The 18,743-nt window shown below is 44.7% G+C and overlaps 3 protein-coding genes across 7 annotated transcripts; 2 read left to right on the top strand and 1 right to left on the bottom strand.

Moving 5' to 3' along the window:
• Positions 1 to 6,317: 6,317 nt before the first annotated feature.
• On the top strand, positions 6,318 to 18,435 carry LOC136448948 (kelch-like protein 20). Of its 4 annotated transcripts, none has more exons than XM_066448702.1 (4): positions 6,318 to 6,802; positions 15,169 to 15,329; positions 15,423 to 15,632; positions 17,090 to 18,435. In XM_066448702.1, exons 1-4 carry the CDS (start codon positions 6,557 to 6,559, stop codon positions 17,637 to 17,639), a joined length of 1,167 nt encoding a protein of 388 aa, XP_066304799.1. In that variant the 5' UTR covers positions 6,318 to 6,556; the 3' UTR covers positions 17,640 to 18,435. The 4 variants fall into 4 exon arrangements, with proteins under 4 accessions (XP_066304799.1, XP_066304814.1, XP_066304820.1 ...); XM_066448710.1 differs by having other exon boundaries at positions 6,513 to 6,802; positions 15,169 to 15,308; XM_066448717.1 differs by lacking the exon at positions 15,423 to 15,632 and having other exon boundaries at positions 6,319 to 6,802.
• LOC136448941 (uncharacterized) lies at positions 6,962 to 9,386 on the top strand. The gene is made up of 3 exons (XM_066448690.1): positions 6,962 to 7,497; positions 8,009 to 8,221; positions 8,442 to 9,386. Exons 1-3 carry the CDS (start codon positions 7,211 to 7,213, stop codon positions 8,596 to 8,598), a joined length of 657 nt encoding a protein of 218 aa, XP_066304787.1. The 5' UTR covers positions 6,962 to 7,210; the 3' UTR covers positions 8,599 to 9,386.
• On the bottom strand, positions 8,662 to 14,640 carry LOC136448939 (uncharacterized). 2 transcript variants are annotated; one of them, XM_066448664.1, is made up of 9 exons: positions 13,985 to 14,640; positions 13,239 to 13,340; positions 12,928 to 13,057; positions 11,755 to 12,599; positions 11,346 to 11,529; positions 10,821 to 11,078; positions 10,352 to 10,523; positions 10,013 to 10,164; positions 8,662 to 9,662 (listed from the first exon to the last, which is right to left on the bottom strand). In XM_066448664.1, the coding sequence occupies exons 1-9, from the start codon at positions 14,366 to 14,368 to the stop codon at positions 9,469 to 9,471; spliced, it is 2,421 nt and encodes an 806-aa protein (XP_066304761.1). In that variant the 5' UTR covers positions 14,369 to 14,640; the 3' UTR covers positions 8,662 to 9,468. The 2 variants fall into 2 exon arrangements, with proteins under 2 accessions (XP_066304761.1, XP_066304772.1); XM_066448675.1 differs by having other exon boundaries at positions 12,385 to 12,599; positions 13,985 to 14,639.
• Positions 18,436 to 18,743: the final 308 nt, after the last annotated feature.

Below are 18,743 nucleotides of genomic sequence, written 5' to 3'. Positions count from 1 at the left end.
GATTTACAGAAGGCTGGGGTACTGCAGGATGTCGTCCTTGAAGTCGAGGGCCGCCGGTTTTCCTGCCATCGGCTTGTTCTGTCCGCGGCCAGCCCCTACTTCAGGGCCATGTTTACAAGTGACATGGCGGAAAGTCGGCAGAAGACGGTCGTTCTACGCCAATATATAGATATTGTTATTATAGGTTGACCTAGGTCATGACCCCTGACGCTATAGGTCACCTGCCTCGTGTTGCGTGGCGGCCATCTTGTCCGCCATATTGTCTTCCTTGATTTTGGTTACCATTAAAATGTGCTCGGTTCGCACTCCGAATGCTGGCTCCCAGAGTTGTCCTTAGCGGTCCAAATTGACGTGGTGGCATCGGCAGGATTTCGTCTCAACGCTGTCTACCCTAAGAAGTTGGAAAACGCCCTTAAACAGCCGGGATGGCAACAGCGAACCGGGCACCAAAGCAGTGGTGCTTAACGAAAAAGGAAACAATCAACTCGTTCGAAAATTGGCGGGCCAACCAAATCTACGTACTATCTCTGGACCCAAGCTTCACTCCATTCTTGGCTGACGGCGTCACATGGCAGAAACGTACAGCGGGAGTCGAGCACCGGGGATACACCAACGATGGAGAAGCCGTACCAGAGGCGCAACGGAGAACGGCGGCGCAGAAGGCGGCAAGTTTGGAGCTGATGCTAGGCCAGGTCGCTAACTTCTGTCCGGTTATCAGCCGAAACCGAATAGTCAAGGCAAGTACTTCCTTTACCGATATCTGGCAAGCAATACGGCTCCATTTCGGATTCCAATCGACCGGGGGGTATTTTCTGGATATTGCCAAGATCTGTTTAGAGGCAAATGAGCGCCCGGAGGACTTGTATCAGCGCCTTACCGCGGCAGTCGAGGACAACCTGTTAACAACGGCGGGCGGCATAACCCACCATGGGGAGCTAGTAACCTCTGACGAGGAGGTTAGTCCTTCGCTAGAGAACATGGTTGCGTTACTGTGGCTCCAAATGCTGCACCCAGGACTTCCTGCCAAAGTCAAACAGCGATATGGTGCTGAGCTGAGGAATAAGACCCTATCATCGATCAAACCAGAAATATCCCTGTCTGTAGACACCTTGTTAGCAGAGCTACAGGACGATGAGAATGTAAGATCGCTCCGTCTTGAACAGACCCGTAAACAATCCCCAAGAGCTCCACAAGGACGTAGCCGACGCCCCAAACCACAGAGTCACAACAGGGCATGCCCACTTTGCAAGCAAGCAGGCAGGTCAGTGTATGATCATTTCCTCAGTGTTTGCCCATACTTACCTGAGCAGGACAAGAAATACATGGTACGAACAAGAGCTGTTGAGGTGGAAGACTACAGTGATATTGATCCTTCTGATGATGAAGAACCTATAGCTAGCGTCCTTCGTACTGAAACATCAACCTTTGTCGATGACCAGCCCGCTCTCATGTTAAGGGTCACTGTTCGTGCCTCTCCACATTTTGAAGTCTTCCACAATGGGCAGCCAGTCAACATTCTACTAGACTCTGGAGCGGAGTCAAGCATGATCAGGGCAGATGAGGCAAAGCGTCTGGGTCTACGCATACATCCCAACACCTCGCAAACTCCAAGTCAAGCAGATGGGGGGCGAATGGCCGGTGTCCTGGGTGAGTGCAGAACCACGTTCTACAGAAGAAAAGCCCCACTTCGGTTTGATGCTCTTGTGGTCTCAGACTTAGCCTCTCCCATCATAGCAGGGAGTCCCTTCCTTGAAGCTAACGGTTTCACCATCAACCTCAAGACACGCCAGATACATCTTGCTGACGGCTCTGCCACCGACTATTCTTCATCATCAAAACCACCCCGGCCACGTATACACCGCATCACCAACAATTTGCTCCGCATGCAAGATAAAACGACTACGCTATGGCCTAATGACTACTTGGAGCTCCAACTACCAGATGGGCTAGACACTTACCCAGATGTTGCTCTGGAACCACGACAGGACTCTCTGTCTTGTGAACACTTGAAGGCATTCCGGCAGGGAACTTACCGGAACATAGCTGGCTACATTAGGGTACCCAACGTTTCCTGTGCACCAGTTAACGTGACCAAGAACATGCACCTGTTTAATGCAACCCCAGTAGTCCCGGTTGAAGACATTCTACCAGACAATGAGTTACCCACACAAGACACACTGCCTGCTCACATCCCAGAGCCCCAGCCCTTTTCTGACTCAGTCCAGTTAGACCCGGACAATATCCTGAATTCCACACAACGATACCGTATGTCGTCCATGCTTCAAGACTTTGACAACGTTTTCAATACAGACTTTCCAGGCTACAATGGAGCAGTCGGCCCCATCTATGCAGTCGTTAACATGGGTCCCGCACAACCCCCACAGCGAAAAGGACGTCTCCCACTCTATGGAAGAAACCGCTTGGTAGAACTACAGCAGAAGCTGGATGAGCTTGAGACACATGGGGTGATTTCTACGCCGGAGTCTGCTGACACAGTGGTAGAATACCTCAACCCCTCATTCTTGGTCAATAAACCAAAAGGTGGTCACCGATTGGTCACTGCATTCACTGATGTCGCCAAATACTGTAAGCCCCAGCCGTCGTTACTCCCAAATGTCAATCAGGTCATGCGCCAAATTGCATGCTGGAAGTACCTTATAGTATCTGACTTGACCTCCGCTTATCACCAGATTCCCTTACACCCATCCTCACGCAAGTATTGCGGTATTGTCACTCCATTCAAAGGAATCAGAGTTTACTGTCGCAGTGCCATGGGCATGCCTGGTAGTGAAACAGCGTTGGAGGAACTCATGTCACGCACTTTGGGGGATTTATTGATGCATGGAATGGTTGCAAAGATAGCAGATGACCTGTACTGCGGTGGAAACACCTATGAAGAGCTGCTTACCAACTTGAGTGCTGTCCTGACAGCATTACAGAACTGTGACCTGCGACTGTCTCCATCCAAGACCATCATCTGCCCAGCCAAAACAACAATACTTGGTTGGCACTGGGACCAGGGCAAAATATCAGCCTCACACCACACCTTGTGTACTTTGTCTACAACCCCATCCACCTCCATCTGTGACTGCCCTGAGATCGTTCATTGGATCCTACAAAGCCCTGTCCCGTGTCATCCCAGGCACGTCAGTCTTGCTAGGTCCATTGGATGATATGGTAGCAGGTCGTTCCTCCAGCGACATGATCCAGTGAACAGATGGCCAGCTGTCAGTGTTCCGCAAGGCTCAGCAGGGCCTTAAGTCACATCAAGCTGTTGTCCTTCCCAGACCAGATGATGAACTTTGGCTTGTCACCGACGCAGCAGTGAGACCCACAGGGATAGGGGCTACGCTGTTTATTCGCAGAGACAACAACACTAGGGTAGCTGGATTCTTCAGTTGCAAACTCAAAAAGTACCAACGTCAGTGGTTACCCTGTGAACTGGAAGCCCTTGCAATAACCTCCGCCCTGAAACATTTCAAGCCTTACCTCATTCAAACCACTATGCCTGCATTCATCCTTACTGATTCCAAACCATGCGTCGAGGCAGTTGAGAAGCTACGACGTGGTGAATTCTCGTATAGCCCAAGAGTTTCTACCTTCTTGGCAGCAGTCAGCCAGTTTCCCATCACCGTCAAACACATCAGTGGTAAATACAATCTTTCCACTGATTTTGCAAGCAGACACCCCTTGGATTGTGCTGACAGCCATTGCCAAATATGTTCCTTTGTACATGCTCTGAGCGAAGAACCGGTAGTTAACACTGTGACAGCTACTGTCAGCCCTGACACAGACCTCAACAACCCAATCTACACCAGCCGCAGTGCCTGGAGTACTATCCAGAGCTCTTGCCCCTCCCTACGTCGTGTCTTCGCCCACCTTCAGCAAGGCACACGTCCATCCAAAAAAGAAACGCACATCCGGGACATCAAATCTTACCTGGCAAAGGCCACCATTACCACTGACGGCCTGTTGGTTGTTCCCAATAGAGACATGTTTGGTATGACAAGAGACAGGATTATAGTCCCCCGTAACGTAGTGCACGGCCTTACCACAGCTATACATCTCAAGCTAGGACATCCTTCTCAACACCAGCTCAAGGCGGTTATGTCTCGATACTTCTATGCCCTGGGCATGGATACTGTTATCCAGAAGGTCACAGCAGCTTGCGATCAATGTGCTGCTCTCAAATGCCACATCCCTGTTCCTCCTACCTTCACGACTCAGCCTTCTCCCCAGACCATCCTAGCTACCTTCGCAGCAGATGTCATGAAACGAGCGCGGCAGAATATCCTTGTCGTCAGAGAGTGCAGTACCTCTTATACGTCCACCCAGATCGTCCCTGACGAAACTTCAACCGCTCTCCGTGATGGACTCATTACCTTATGTGCACCCCTCTGCCCTCTGGACGGTCCTCCTGCAGTCATCCGCTGCGACCCAGCACCAGGATTCCAGGCCCTGACCCAGGATACCTGGCTAGCCGAAAACCACCTTCAAATCGAAATAGGGGAGTTCAAAAACATCAACAAAAACCCAGTTGCAGAACGGGCGATTGAGGAGATGAGAGAAGAACTCTGCAAAGTAGACCCCCTTGGCCAACCAGTATCCCCTGCTCAACTTGCTGTGATAACAGCACGTGTTAATGCTAAAGTTCGTTCAAATGGCCTATCGTCTCGTGAATACCTTTTCCAAAGAGATCAGTTCAATGGAGAACAAATCCCATTATATGACAAATCTCTCCTAGCCAAACAGAACCAACGTCGATTGGACAATCACACACCTAGTTCCAAATCGAAAGCATCCACGAGACAGGTCAGGCCCGCCCCCTTATCACTGTTGGTGACTTGGTCTACCTCCATGCCGACAGATACATAGTTACCGCTGTGAATAGAGACTTTGTGCACATTTCCAAATTCATCGGCCGCCAACTGAGACTTCGGACCTACAAAGTTCGTCCTGCAGAATGTTACTTAGTCCCCAGCCAGGTCTCACCCCAACACCGCCATCCAACATACAGTGAGACTGCTTCCGATGAAGATGACGCAGTCAGCGATGAACATGAGAACTTTGTGGTACCTCCAGACATTCCTGCCACTCCACCTGCAGTACCAGAACAAAACCATCACCAGAACATCCCGGCACCAACAGACATTCCTGTCACTCCACCCGCAGTACCAGAGCAGAACCTGCAGCAGAACTTCCCGGCACCATCAGAGTTTCCAGCCACCCCTCCTGCCGTACCAGAACGAACTCTGTCAGACCCCCCCTCATCACCGCGGCGGTCAGGCCGGCTTACTCAACAACCATCTTACCTCAAAGACTTTGAACTTTCATAACCCCAACATCGAACATTTACAGAACTCTGATAGTTATTTCACATAGCCATATAACATTGTATTCGAATACAGGGAGATTTTCTGCAAGTAGTAAATTTATTCTGTGCCTTTATGACCCAATATGGAACACTTACAGAACTCTGATATTTATTTTACATGATCATATGATGTTGATTTAATATGCAGTAAGTATTCTGCCAAGTAGTAGATTTAAATTACTCTGTTAAATTAGAAGACATGACAAGTAACTCCAGGTAGTAGATCACTCCGTTAAATTACAAGGCATGACAAGTAATTCCAAGTACTAAGTAGTAAACTTAAGTCACTCTGTTAAAATGGAAGACAGGACAAGTAACTCCAAGTAGTAGACTTAGTCACTTTGTTAAAGTAGAAGGCAGGACAAGTTACATTCGTTGTTAGAAACATTATTTCCATTCTTCTATAAGGTCACACATGTGTTAGATTTAGAACGTTTCCAGTTGACAGTTATTCTTTCAAAGAGAAACATAGAAAAAGTAGACGGCAGAAAAACATTTCTCTGTATAACACTAGTTACTTTCTCACAGTCACAGAAACGTTCTCGTTACAAAAGAAGTAAGCTTTCTCTTTACAGTTGAAGAAGAAAGTAGATCACGCCAATATATAGATATTGTTATTATAGGTTGACCTAGGTCATGACCCCTGACGCTATAGGTCACCTGCCTCGTGTTGCGTGGCGGCCATCTTGTCCGCCATATTGTATTCCTTGATTTTGGTTACCATTAAAGTGTGCTCGGTTCGCACTCCGAATGCTGGCTCCCAGAGTTGTCCTTAGCGTTCCAAATTGACGCTACGGGTAGGGTTGGCGTGCGTTGTAATTCCAATATAGGCAAACAGAGAACTTTGAAAGATGCTACATATTATAGAGAACACGTAAAACCACGAAAATAAATTTTTCTGTAAATTATGTTTGTCCCTTGCATGCCCCCCTCCCCACTTACTGATACTTTTTTGTTGTAAAGGTTCAAAGGTCAAGTTTGTGGGTCACAATGTGCATTTTCTGAAATTATCATTTGTAAGGACCACATGAAGTGCGGAATCAGAATGTAGATAAGATTTTTAAAAATCACTTTATTCAACAGAATTATATATTTTCTTACAATATATACCTTGATGCCTTATATGCGGTGAACGTCTGAACATTGTTCTGTTGAATTCTTGTACAGGGTTTGGATGCAGGCATGTTTGGGGAGATTCTGAGTTACGTCTACTCGGGAAACCTCCACGTGTCTCTGGACAAAGTGCAGACCCTGTACCAGGCAGCCGACCTCCTCCAACTGGAGTATGTAAGAGACACCTGCAGCAGCTACATGGCCAGGAATGTTGAGCGCTCCACCTGTGTGGACCTCTACAGATTTGCTGATGTCTTCTCTGTGAAGATTGTCCTGAAACGTTGTCTGCAGTGGATCTATAGAAAGTTTACCGAGGTTAGTCCTTATAATGCGCTAGACAATTGTCCCAAATAGCACACCCATTGCGCATAATGCAGTTGAGATCAGAAATTACAGACATTTCGTGTAAATGCGCAGAAATGAAACTTACAGTGAGGCATGTAATACAGTAAATGCATTTAAAGGGCGCCAGACATATGGAAACATAGCTGAAATAGATATAAACATGAAAAATATACCTATAGTGCAGTTAGTTGAACGTTCTTGTAATCAATTTGGACCATGAATAAAGTTTATACAGCTTCTCAAAGTTGTCGTTCTTGGAAAGCTCGAGGGCCCGCGGCGAAAAAATTCCATCGGCGGTCACGTGATGCCGTGACGTAACCGGCTGGCTCTCACTCATTGGGCCCGTTATCCGCGCGCTAGTTTCGCAATCACAACAACATGGACAGGGACGATCTGGAAAACTTTTCTGACTCCTCGTCCAGCGAGGACTGCGTCTGTGAGGAGATCGACTCTAACTCGGGACCCGAGGATGCCGTAGGAGCCCTTTTACCATACAGATTCGAACCGTATCTGTCGGATGAGCAGTCGGCTGAGGCGAATTCTGACAGCGACGAAGATGCCGACCCCGGAGCCGCTGGCGGGCATGGCGGTGAAGTTGACGCGCAAGGCGGTGGATTTCCGGGCGAGATTCCTATGGATGTCGAAAGGCTTCAAAATACTGAATGGTAAGTAACGCTCAGATATTGTTGCTTACATTTTTCTGATAGGATGGAGATTACATGCTATGGCCTATTTGGGGAGAGGTATTTACGATGTTTTGAGCCTTTTCGTCATATGCCGGTGAAAGTGCACACGCCTCGCGATGACTGAGTGTAGCAACTTATGGGCACTGTCATTATTTTCTGGTCTTTGTCGCCCGCCAATGCCTGTAACTACCTTCATCCGTATTCTCTCTTAGGTCATCTTTATGAAAGAATAAGAAAGTAATACATGAAATATCAAGGAGATTAAACCTCCTTGGAAATATCAACAAAGATAGCCCAAAACTTGTTGTTATAAATCAAGGTAAACAACATGGCGACCCACGCTGTTGATTAGCATATGGAAATAACTCGGTCACCTTCTATGTCACTACCGACAGTTCAAGGAAACGCGGTGTTTTCAACTCATTCTTATTACGTTTTTTTTACAAGTTTCAAGACTATTCTCAATTTGTTTCGGGGTTTGGCCTTTCAGGTGCTCTTGTGGGGGATGCGTGAACAGGCCGACGGTCAGGGAAAGCGTATGCTGCCGCGAGCAGATGCGTGTGTGTGAGCGGAGAGAGAAGCACCCCGGCGTTGTCTGCATCACTCAGCACCGCGGCTTTGCTCAAGTGTGTCTGAGCGAGGATGTCCTCGAAACAGCCTACCTTGCCCTCCGGGAGGACCACGCGGTCAACTTTGGAAATGAGTGAGTACGCAAACAATAAACAATACATGAAAAATACTGAATGGAATAAGGTAGTTGGGCAACCTTTGCGGTCTGTGTTTTAGCCAAACCAATGAACAAATAAATGACAATTTCCTGTATTATAACATGATCATGTGCGTAACATCTACTATGCATTCATACGATGTGATTAAAAAGTGTAAATTTACCTCATAAACAACACTGTTTTCCATCCTTCCAGCTGGAAGAGGTACACAGCGTACAGGCAGTTTGTACGCTGGTGCTACGAGCACCTTGGCAAGTCGGTTCGTGTGCCTTTGCCCTCCTGTGCTGTGGCCGCCATACGGAGTCACTTTCCCTCCGCTGACTACACCGGTTTTCGGGAAGCTGACGACTAGTATGTTTTGGACTAATAACTGCTACAACCAGTGTTTTCCATGAAGTAAGCATATAGTCATGTATGAGGTAGATATCATTCCTTTTTGGGATTGGCAAAAATACCAGTCAACTTTACTTGTCAAGCAATGAACTTTGTCACATGTACAATCAACTATAGTCATACATGAGGTAGATATCATCCCTTTTTGGGATTGGCAAAATACCAGTCAACTTTACTTGTCAAACAATGAACTTTGTCACATGTACAATCAACTATAGTCATACATGAGGTAGATATCATCCCTTTTTGGGATTGGCAAAATACCAGTCAACTTTACTTGTCAAACAATGAACTTTGTCACATGTACAATCAACTAAAGTCATATATGATGTAGATATCATCCCTTTTTGGGATTGGCAAAATACCAGTCAACTTAACTTGTCAAACAATGAACTTTGTCACATGTACAATCAACTATAGTCATATATGATGTAGATATCATCCCTTTTTGGGATTGGCAAAATACCAGTCAACTTTACTTGTCAAACAATGAACTTTGTCATATGTTCAATCAACTATAGTCATGTATGATGTAGAAATCATCCCTTTTTGGGATTGGCATAATACCAGTCAACTTTACTTGTCAAACAATGAACTTTGTCATATATACATCAACTACAAACTCAAAATATGGGTCATAATACTTTTGTGGTACATGAAGGGACTGTTGTCCTACATACTAGTATACATGCAGCATAGCAGATGGGCACATAATGCGTACAATAAATTTGTCAACGGCCTGAAAAATATTGGTGTTCTGATGTATAGTTATAACAACAAAAAAGGGTATATGCTATTCTTGGCAGAAGTTATTAACTAATCTATACCTCTAGTTTGCCATGTCTCTAGCATTGAACCTAGCAACATGTTCTCTAACTGCTGCCTCCTTCTGAGGCTTTTCAAAAGTAGCATTGAGAGGCGGGGGCACCGGGGCAGCAACCACCAGGCCTTCCAGCATGTCGCCATCGTAGTCCTCTCCACAGCACATGGCCTCAACACGCTTCATCAACTCCTTGGCATAGACTGTAAGGAAGGCACATTGAACCAAAAATGAGCTGGTTTTCAGCGATAAAGTCGATAGTGCATAGACAGGAAATAAAAAAATTGATAAACAATCTGACGATATGACACATGGCAAAGAACATTACTATCTTTTTTATGTGCCCAGGAAAAAATATCACAACATACATATCAATGGATGAGTCAAGTTAGTGGCAAAGCTATGTGCAGTGATGGTGGGATTCAACTGTTCTGTGGTGGAAAAATTTGGATGGATCATATGGACTATCATTGACAAGAAATCAGATTCAATTAGTCGTTTCCTGTCTAATAATCTAAAAATCACAGTATAATAGCTTGGCTCTTATACGTACCGAATGTTGCTTTCTCGAGAACCTTGCGCACAATATAGCCACCTTTCTTGTATTTGGGGTAGTGCAGGCTGTACATATCTCCACCATCCCTCATTCTCTTGGCCTGTGTTCTGGGTGCATTTTCATTGAAATGCAGGGCGGCGAGGATGACTCTGAGAAGAGAGGACAAACATGGTGAGTACTTCAGAGGATAATGCAAGCAGGGTGATTGCTCTACAAGGTGAGCACAACAGAATAATCATGTCTACAAGGAGGCACAAAAAACACCAATTTGACATGGGGGAATACACAGGGTACATAGTTCCAAAAATACTGTACATGTATAAGACTTATGATTACCTGCAATGCATTCCCTTGTATGAGAAATGATACATTTTGGGAGCAAAGTGAAGAATCAGGGCGTGGAAGGCCTCCAGGTAAGATGTCTGATGTTTAGGTGACAGGCGCTTCACATCTTTGCACAGCCTCTGGTTGAGGATGATTTTCTCTGTCTCCACTGACACCTTGGTATCTGAAGAACATGTAGAACAAAAATTGTCAGTTGGCCAGTTCCCATTAAACTGTGCATGCTAATGTCCTGAAAAAAACACCAAGTCCAAGTAGCAGCTAAAATGTAAATATCCGGTTCCAAGAGAGTGAAAAAATAACTTAGATCAATATCTTTACAGCTCAGATAAAGTGGGTTTTCCTTTATATTTTGCCACGTTTAGTAAACTAAAACCATAACATAAAAATATAAATGAGATAACACAAACAATAGCCATTTTTGTGACATGATGATTCTTGTACGTTTCAGTTATGTACTTACGTAGGGGTAACCATGGCTTCCGTTGCTCTCTTCCCTCAAGTGGGTCATGGTCACACTTAGGGAAATGACCCTGAAACCCATCATGGATGTCATGCGTGTGTTGATAAACCGACCTCCACTTGTCTACTACAACATCCTCGTTTCCTGGAGGAGTCGTAGTCACAGACCAGTAGAGGTGGTTTATCATGCTTGAAATCCAGGGCTTCAGGGCCTGACAGTCCCTCAACTTGGCTAGATTTTGAAGCTTCTTCTTGACACCTGAATAAACATATATGTGAAATGATATTAGGTCTAAGAACCTTGTACCCATGTAATGTAATGAATTGCTATTCGGGAAAAAAAAACATGTCCTTTCCTCAACACACAAGGATTTCAACCCCCCACACACAAACAAAAATGCGCACGGGCACACACACACACACAAAAAGGTCAGAGACCTGTATCAAAACATGAAGTGCACAATCTCTCAAAACATGCATGTCTCACAGTTGAAGTAATAAACATCCTAGAACAAGTTGTACTTACTTTTAGCAACATGCCATATGTCGAAGAAATGTGTGATGTGGGGGTAGTCCTCTCTCACCATCTTGTTAATTCCAAGATGGCGGTCTGTGACAAGGGTTCCTACATCCACATAGTTTTCCACATTTGCCAAGGACCGTCGCAGCCCCTCTTGCTCCATATGGTAGCTACCTCCCACTTCATTGCTCTAAAACAAAAAATATTCAGTCATAGGCATTAGATAGTCTCAAGAACATATCAGCTATTACAGTACACACGTTTATTTACACTGGACTGGTCAAACTAGACTCTAGTTGGTATCTAAAATTGGTACAAGAAACAGATCAACTTCACATGGTCAGCAACTTTGAACATAGAGTCAATTATCAATATGAAGCAAGTATCCCAGGAGGATATATTGCATGCAACATACCTGCACAAGTTGCACATCGATGATGGCTGTCTTCCGTAGCTCCATCGTGGTATATGTACCATATTTGGCACAGTGGCCCGGAGTATCCGCCCTGCCATCACCACCACAGACAATAGGTTGTCCCTCTGCTTGTAGAACGTTCAGCATGGAGAGCTGCCGCTCCCCCCACAGGCGCTCCACAGCTGTGAATAGCACTTGCTTTTGGTGGCGAAAGAAGGAACGGACAGAGATCACAGCTACGCCCATGTGCGACAATACTCTGAGCACTTTTGTTGCAGTTGCCCCGCTGAACAAGATTGCAGCTGACAATAGCATATTGCCGGCTGCAGTTCGTCCAAAGAATGGCTGGCTGTCCCAGTTTTCATGGTGACCACACCCGTCCTGCTTGCACCGGAGTGTGACTCGTAGCAGCGTTCCCCTCACTCTATTCTTCTTCACTTCAAGGTCCCGCGATGCACATAATGGGCAGCTGCCCCATGTCGCAATCAGCTGGACCAAGCAAACCCAGAAGACGAAGAAAACACGGCAGTCTTGCTGCGGTGGCTGGGCACGGGCATCTGCCTCCTCGTCATCTGAGTCTGACTCATCACCGGAAGGGAAGTAGTCAGGGTCCTCACCTCTCAGTGACACCTGGTCATCATCTGAGACTGACATCTGGTCATCATCTGAGTCTGACAGCTGGTCCTCTTCTGAGTCTGACAGCTGGTCCTCTTCTGAGCCCGACTTCTTGTTCTCTTCAGGGCCCACAGACAGGTGGCCAACCAAAATGTGCTGATCTGTGTCCTTCTCTTCCCCGCCTGTTTGTGTAGCCACGGTGACTGTTGTTGGAGTGATGGTCTGCACACCTGGGAGAAGCAATGATGGAAAATGTCAGAATGAGGTTTTTTTCGCAAACTAAGATATGTGACATGGGCTTTAGAGAGAGGTAGTCTGATGTTTATGTACTACAAAAACAGTAGACAGCCTGTCTCTAATTACAGTACATGAACATGAATGTAATAAGGAAATAAATGCTTACAAAGTTGTATTGCAGATATAATGATATATCTACGTTGAAGAAAGGAGTAATTATCAGTGATGTATGAAAAGTTTTTTTTTTAAAGATAGGTGTCCCGTTTGATTGGTTTGACCAAAGGAAAAGTTTTGATAAAGAGTTGACAACTGAAAACTCACGTTTAGACCGTCTCCGTCCCCTCCACTGCACAGCCTTGGTCTTCTTTGCTGGCACCTGTACAGCACTGTCACAGGACACCTGTGCAGCACCGTCGCTGGCATGAGGCAACTCCAACTCTGCTGGATTCATCTATAGATGTACACAAATTACACCAGTATAAATTCCTACTAATCTATCAATTACAAAAGGGAAAATGTGTGAGAATGATAATACTAGTACATCAAGCAGGCTTATCAAGCAACCTCAAGAAATATATAACCTCTGTAATTAGAGTAAATCCCCAATATGGGCAATCAATGACAACACTTACATCCACAGGTGCATCACTATCTGCAGAAGGGCCAGCTCCTCCCTCCTCTACAACAGTAGAGGACTCCTGAAGCTGACTTTCCTCGAGTGCTGCATTGAGTATCTGGTATATGCAATAGACAGCATTTCAATATCTACTGTACTGATATGCAGAAGTCATAGCATGTATGTTACACACAACAATATAAGTTATTATTTATTCTTTTGTATCTGGACATATCCTGCAAATTGTCAATTGAGAAGTTTTATGTCAACATTTCTCATGAGAGGTCATGTTCTCTGATTTTTTTTGTAGTGATTACTTATATGGACGAACTTCAAGCATTTAATTTTCATTCCCAAATCATCGATCCGACTTTGCAAGAAAATTACAGATGTAGAGTAGAGTAGAGTTGAAATAATCAATAATGTAAGAAAAAATCACGACAGTTCCCACTACTTTGCCACTCACGGGGTCATGTGGGTTGACTGTAACGATATTCACATGTCGTAGCTGAGCAAAACCACACGAAAATAACTTTTTTTCTCCTCAAAGATGTTGGCAGTTCAGCGCCCCCCTCCCCACAAACACACGTACCATGACAGCCAATTCTGGACATTTTTCCGACCTAACTGCTACTAGCCGATGAAATGTTCGCAAATGTCCCACCTCCGAGGAAGATTTACGCTACAGAATGGCATCACGCACTACCAAACGCATTTCAGCTCTAGTGCTCATGAGAAAAAACATAATTTCTGCAACCTCACCTCCCGTTTGCGCCTTTTCTCTATCACCGCAGATTTCCTACGCTTCGCAGGCGGTTTTGATGTGCTCGCCGCTTTGTCTAAGGGCCGGTGAAAGATGCTTGGAACAGCATCGGACTTCCGTTCTTTCTTGTGCTGCACGTTGAACCCAAATTCTTCCTTCAACTTTGGTGTTGGTTTGAAACAATCCTCCTCAAAATGTGCGCAACACAAAAGTGCAGTTGTGCCTGGCTGCCACAGCGTCCCTTTCGGTCCCGATCGTGTGCGACGGATTTGCTGAATCCACTTCTCTCGCAGAGGATCCCCCTCCGGTGGAAGCTTCAAAAGGGTAAAACCGCCCTTCCTCGTGTTTGAGCAATTTGCTGCGCAACAGTAGTCGCCCGGCATTTCGGCAAACAAAACCCCGAGAACTACATGTGTTTACAAAACAAACAATGGCGGTCTGGCGTTCCATCAGCTCAAGCGCTACCATCCGCTTACGTCATTTCCGGTTCTTTGCGTGTCGGGATTTTTTCACGCGGCCAGACGACTTTCCAGCGGCGGGGAGTTCAAATTGTGTATTTAGTGGGAAAACCGCGTCTCTATTCCGTAAACGCACAGGGGTCTTAAATAATAATACTATTGTTACATATGATAAGACTAAGTTATCTCCAAATGTCTGGCGCCCTTTAAGTTTGCGGGGATTCAAGTTCGCGTTAGGGAGAAATGGCGTGCAAATTGGCGGTGGTTTTAACTTCGCATTTAAAACAACAGTAGCGCTACAGTCATATAATGGATACGAACAACCAGTCAGAAACCAAGATAGCTGTATATTCATCATAACAGATGACTCATAATACTGTACAGTGTACATTACGTCGTGCATGAACAAGGGGGTAGGTGGGCTAACATTTCTGAAGTGGTTTAAGTTCGCGCTGACGAGTTCGCCGCAAAAACCGCAAACATAAAACCAACGCGAACATTTCTGTGCAGTATTTGTAGTAAACAGATCAAGCAGGACAATGAGCATTGGAAAAAGGCGACATTTTGAAATTGTGTTCAAACGTATTAATTATCAAGCTACATTTTTGTTATATGTTTTCTGCGTGCCAAGGGTATATGTATCAGAGTAGTAGAACCAGAACAAGATTAAGGCACACTCTTCTGCAATATCCTGGTTCATGTACATGTTCTTTGCATCTCCACAGGTTGCCTCCAGCGAGGAGTTCTGCAGCCTGAGTTTGAATCAACTGACTGAGATCATCAGCCACGATGAGCTGGATGTTAAAGAGGAGAAAGCTGTGTGGGAGGCTGTGGTGAGATGGGTGAAGCACAGCACGGATGACAGGTTGGTATCAGTTTCCTACAGGTACTTATTTTGTTTTTAATATGAAATAAACATAATTGAGTAAGAAACCGCTTCAATAGCCAGAATTCAGCTGAACCCATCCCTATCCTACAGACTGCACCACCTACCCAGCATCCTTCCCTACGTCCGCTTCAACCTGCTGTCCTCAGACGACACGGCAGCTATCATGGAACACCCCCTGGTCAGGGAGGATCCTGGAAGTTTTGAGGTCATCAGGAAGGTGACGAAGGAGCTGGAGACTTCCAGCGTTACGAGAAGAATTGGCATGGACACACTGGAAATGGCCCTCCTTTTCAATATAGAGTCTGTGTATATTTCGTCTTGTATTCTAATTTCTATCATGTAACGTTGGGTAACATAAATTCGCGGGGTACTTAAATTCGGGATTTTTCGAAAACGGGGTGTTTAGGGATATGTGCTAGATGCAACATCAGTAATACCGCTAGAAATGCAAACTTGACAGACTAACGCATTCAGAACACTGTCTGAAAAGCTTCGATAACCATGCATTAGAAGTTGGCTACGTCAAAAACTCTCCGTCCCTTATTGTCACAGTCTGAGGGCTTCGTGGGAGAATTATATGTACATAGTTGTTCGCTGGTTTATAAGACAAATGTCACATCCGCTTCCTGCTAGACACAATTATTTACAATACAGCTTATTAGAATCTCTTTTGCTAACCTACAACAGGACTCTAAGTGTGATTAATCATCAAAACGCCTCTTTGTTGCTACAACCAATGGCTACGGCACTACGGTGAATTTTCTCGCCGCCATATTCGTTACCCAGAATCCTGCTATTCGGCAGACGACAAACGTTTGCGAGGAACACTTTTTTGTCCAAATGTTGCGTGTGATAGTGGACTGATGGCGATATTTTCCTCAAAGTTTGCTCTTAGCACAAGCAGAAACACATGGACATAGTAGTATTACCATTTCTACGGCATCCAGCTAACGCCCCGATGAATAATGTACAAATTTCCATGACGGTGGGGGTGAACTTTGAGTGACGTTCTACCGACTCAACACACGGGTTGTTCCCGAAGGCCTGATGCGTGCGGTACGGCCGTTTTTTCCAGTATTTTTTTTTTACTTGGACACGTCTATATCCATAGCACTCTCCTCAAGCCAAGGATGGAACGAATAGCTGCTGTATAAAATGTGATTAGCGGTAAGATATTCAAGACGAATCTTCTCTCCCGAATTAATGTGCCCCCCTGTCCGACAGCACCGTCATTGTGCGTGCGGCGGACGATAGTTTCAAGTTGAAATATTATGGTGTCAGCACGACTAGAGACAAAATCTACCATATATATGATTAGTGCAAAGATAGTACATGATACTGACAGAATAATAGAAAAAAAGGATGGTTTATTGTTCTGCTAGATTGATTTCAGTCAACCATTATCGGAAAAATCCCGAATTTATGTTACCCAACGTTATATCATTATGGTGCGAACACCTGCTTTTTTGAATTTTTTTTTCTTCAAATTGCAGTTGGATTTCTGTGTTGAATGTTTAACCTTTCAAATTTTTTTTGTCCTAAAACATACACTTTGTCAGTGTCGAATGCACAAGAAGACATGGCGTTGGTCTTAATAACAATTCTCTTAAAATCCAGGACAACAGCAGACACATACTTCAGTATCTCTATTCTTGCTATCCTTACGTGTAGCATCACTTTATGCACTAATTTTTATATGCTGACAGGGCTTTACAGTCAGTTTTACTGACAATTTACAGTGTATTTTTCCTCTTCAGGGACAACGAGATCATTTGCATGAACCCCAAGGAAGGGAAGTACATCAAGATCAGCTTGCCTAGCAACTTTGAAGACAAGTACATTACAAACATGACGGTCACCAGTGACAACATTATTTACGTCCTGACTAAAGAGTCGGACGATCAGTTGTCTGTGTTAGAGTACAACCATGCAGGAAATGAATGGGAACATGCAGGAATGTCCTCAGCATGTAACTTTGTTAGAGATGCTTTGGAGGTCGAAGAATTTTTTGTCGAACTTCATGGACATTTCTTCCTGGTCATGGTGAAAGTTACAGCAAACAGTAATATAGTGTTGACCAGAAGGTACAACCGGCACACTGATGAGTGGAGGGAGTGTGCGCAGCTGCAATTTGACAATACAGAAGAGTTCTGCCATGTAGTGCCCTGCAGTCCACACCTCTATGTCTTCATGAACTCAGACGTGCATCGCTACGACCCGATTCAGGACAAGTGGGAACAGAGGACCCCACCAAGAACCATTCCTGTCCTCTGCACTGCCGTTCCAATGGGAACAGAAATATTTTGAACAGACATGTCATTCAGCAAGACCATGGTGTATGCCACAGTGTCAGACAGCTGGGAGACACTACAAAGCTGGCCGAACCCAAGAAACCTCCTTATTTCTTATAAGCCCTACCTCTTTGTACTGGAGAACCAGCTGCATCTATGGATAGGACCTGATAACCATGCTATGATACGTAACACTGGCACACAGGAGGAAGTGGGCGATTTGGCATTAGCGTATGACAGGTCTGCAGATGCTTGGCGAGACTTGAGAGCTACATTGCCTGTCTGCACTATCAGATGTACAGCGTTTGGTTCGATGTGCTCTGTAGCACGTATGTACATGCCATGTCTTCAAGCATATGGTGAAGATATGATTACATCAAACCTGTAGTATGGTCCACTGATTTCTGCTGCTGCAGTAGTCGAAACAAACCTGTAGGGCTGGAATGTCTAACGATTCTGTTTAGTTCCTGGCTTTTGCTAAATGGTACAATGGAATAGATATTGCAGTATCATCAGTAAAACTTTGACCAGTGTATTCAAAATGATGCTCGTTTCTTAATGTTTAGAACTCAGAGAAGAGGCTACTTATCATGACTAACCTGATAATATGTCATAAACTGTATGATCGTTGCAGATCCTTTCGTTTTCTGTTTGGTGTACTCTTATTCGTTATCACTATCCTTACATATAGTTATAGATCGCTCAAATATGTTATATATTACAAATGTTTTAATAAAAGGTTAAGATATAAAACACCTACTTGCAAATGTATAACACACCAGTTTAGAAATAAACATTTTCATACCCGTTTATATTTAGGCTTCAGCTCAATTGAAGATGAGTAAAAAAAGTCATTAATGATAAATAGATAGATGTTGAGAAAAAGAAAGTTTTAAAATAGACTATTGTGATTTGCATCCAAGTGTCCTGATATCCTTTATGACTCAAGTTTAGTTAACGTTAAGCAGAACTTTCCTTTCAACGGTTCAGATGTCAATATATGTTATTTACATCTTATGTCCATCAGCAGGCCAAGCATTTCACTACTATATAATGTACCACAGATTGACACTCTGGCCAAGACGCGCCAATATACAAAAACATAGTGAAACGTGTTGGA

Source organism: Branchiostoma lanceolatum, chromosome 1 (genome assembly GCF_035083965.1).
Source record: "Branchiostoma lanceolatum isolate klBraLanc5 chromosome 1, klBraLanc5.hap2, whole genome shotgun sequence".
Classification (NCBI taxonomy): domain Eukaryota; kingdom Metazoa; phylum Chordata; class Leptocardii; order Amphioxiformes; family Branchiostomatidae; genus Branchiostoma; species Branchiostoma lanceolatum.
This window is presented reverse-complemented; position numbering and strand designations above follow the sequence as displayed.

What these genes read in the sequence shown, in the direction of transcription:
- LOC136448948 (XM_066448702.1), top strand. Translation starts at nt 6,557, where the DNA reads ATGTTTGGGGAGATTCTGAGTTACGTCTACTCGGGAAACCTCCACGTG. An exon ending in TTGGTATCAGTTTCCTACAG is followed by an intron (nt 15,330 to 15,422) that starts GTACTTATTTTG and finishes CCTATCCTACAG; the next exon opens with ACTGCACCACCTACCCAGCA. An exon ending in GCCCTCCTTTTCAATATAGA is followed by an intron (nt 15,633 to 17,089) that starts GTCTGTGTATAT and finishes TTTCCTCTTCAG; the next exon opens with GGACAACGAGATCATTTGCA.
- LOC136448939 (XM_066448664.1), bottom strand. Translation starts at nt 14,368, where the DNA reads ATGCCGGGCGACTACTGTTGCGCAGCAAATTGCTCAAACACGAGGAAG. An exon ending in TACAAGGGAATGCATTGCAG is followed by an intron (nt 10,165 to 10,351) that starts GTAATCATAAGT and finishes CTCTCTTCTCAG; the next exon opens with AGTCATCCTCGCCGCCCTGC. An exon ending in TCTCGAGAAAGCAACATTCG is followed by an intron (nt 9,663 to 10,012) that starts GTACGTATAAGA and finishes CCTTCCTTACAG; the next exon opens with TCTATGCCAAGGAGTTGATG.
- LOC136448941 (XM_066448690.1), top strand. Translation starts at nt 7,211, where the DNA reads ATGGACAGGGACGATCTGGAAAACTTTTCTGACTCCTCGTCCAGCGAG. An exon ending in AGGCTTCAAAATACTGAATG is followed by an intron (nt 7,498 to 8,008) that starts GTAAGTAACGCT and finishes TTGGCCTTTCAG; the next exon opens with GTGCTCTTGTGGGGGATGCG. An exon ending in GCGGTCAACTTTGGAAATGA is followed by an intron (nt 8,222 to 8,441) that starts GTGAGTACGCAA and finishes CCATCCTTCCAG; the next exon opens with CTGGAAGAGGTACACAGCGT.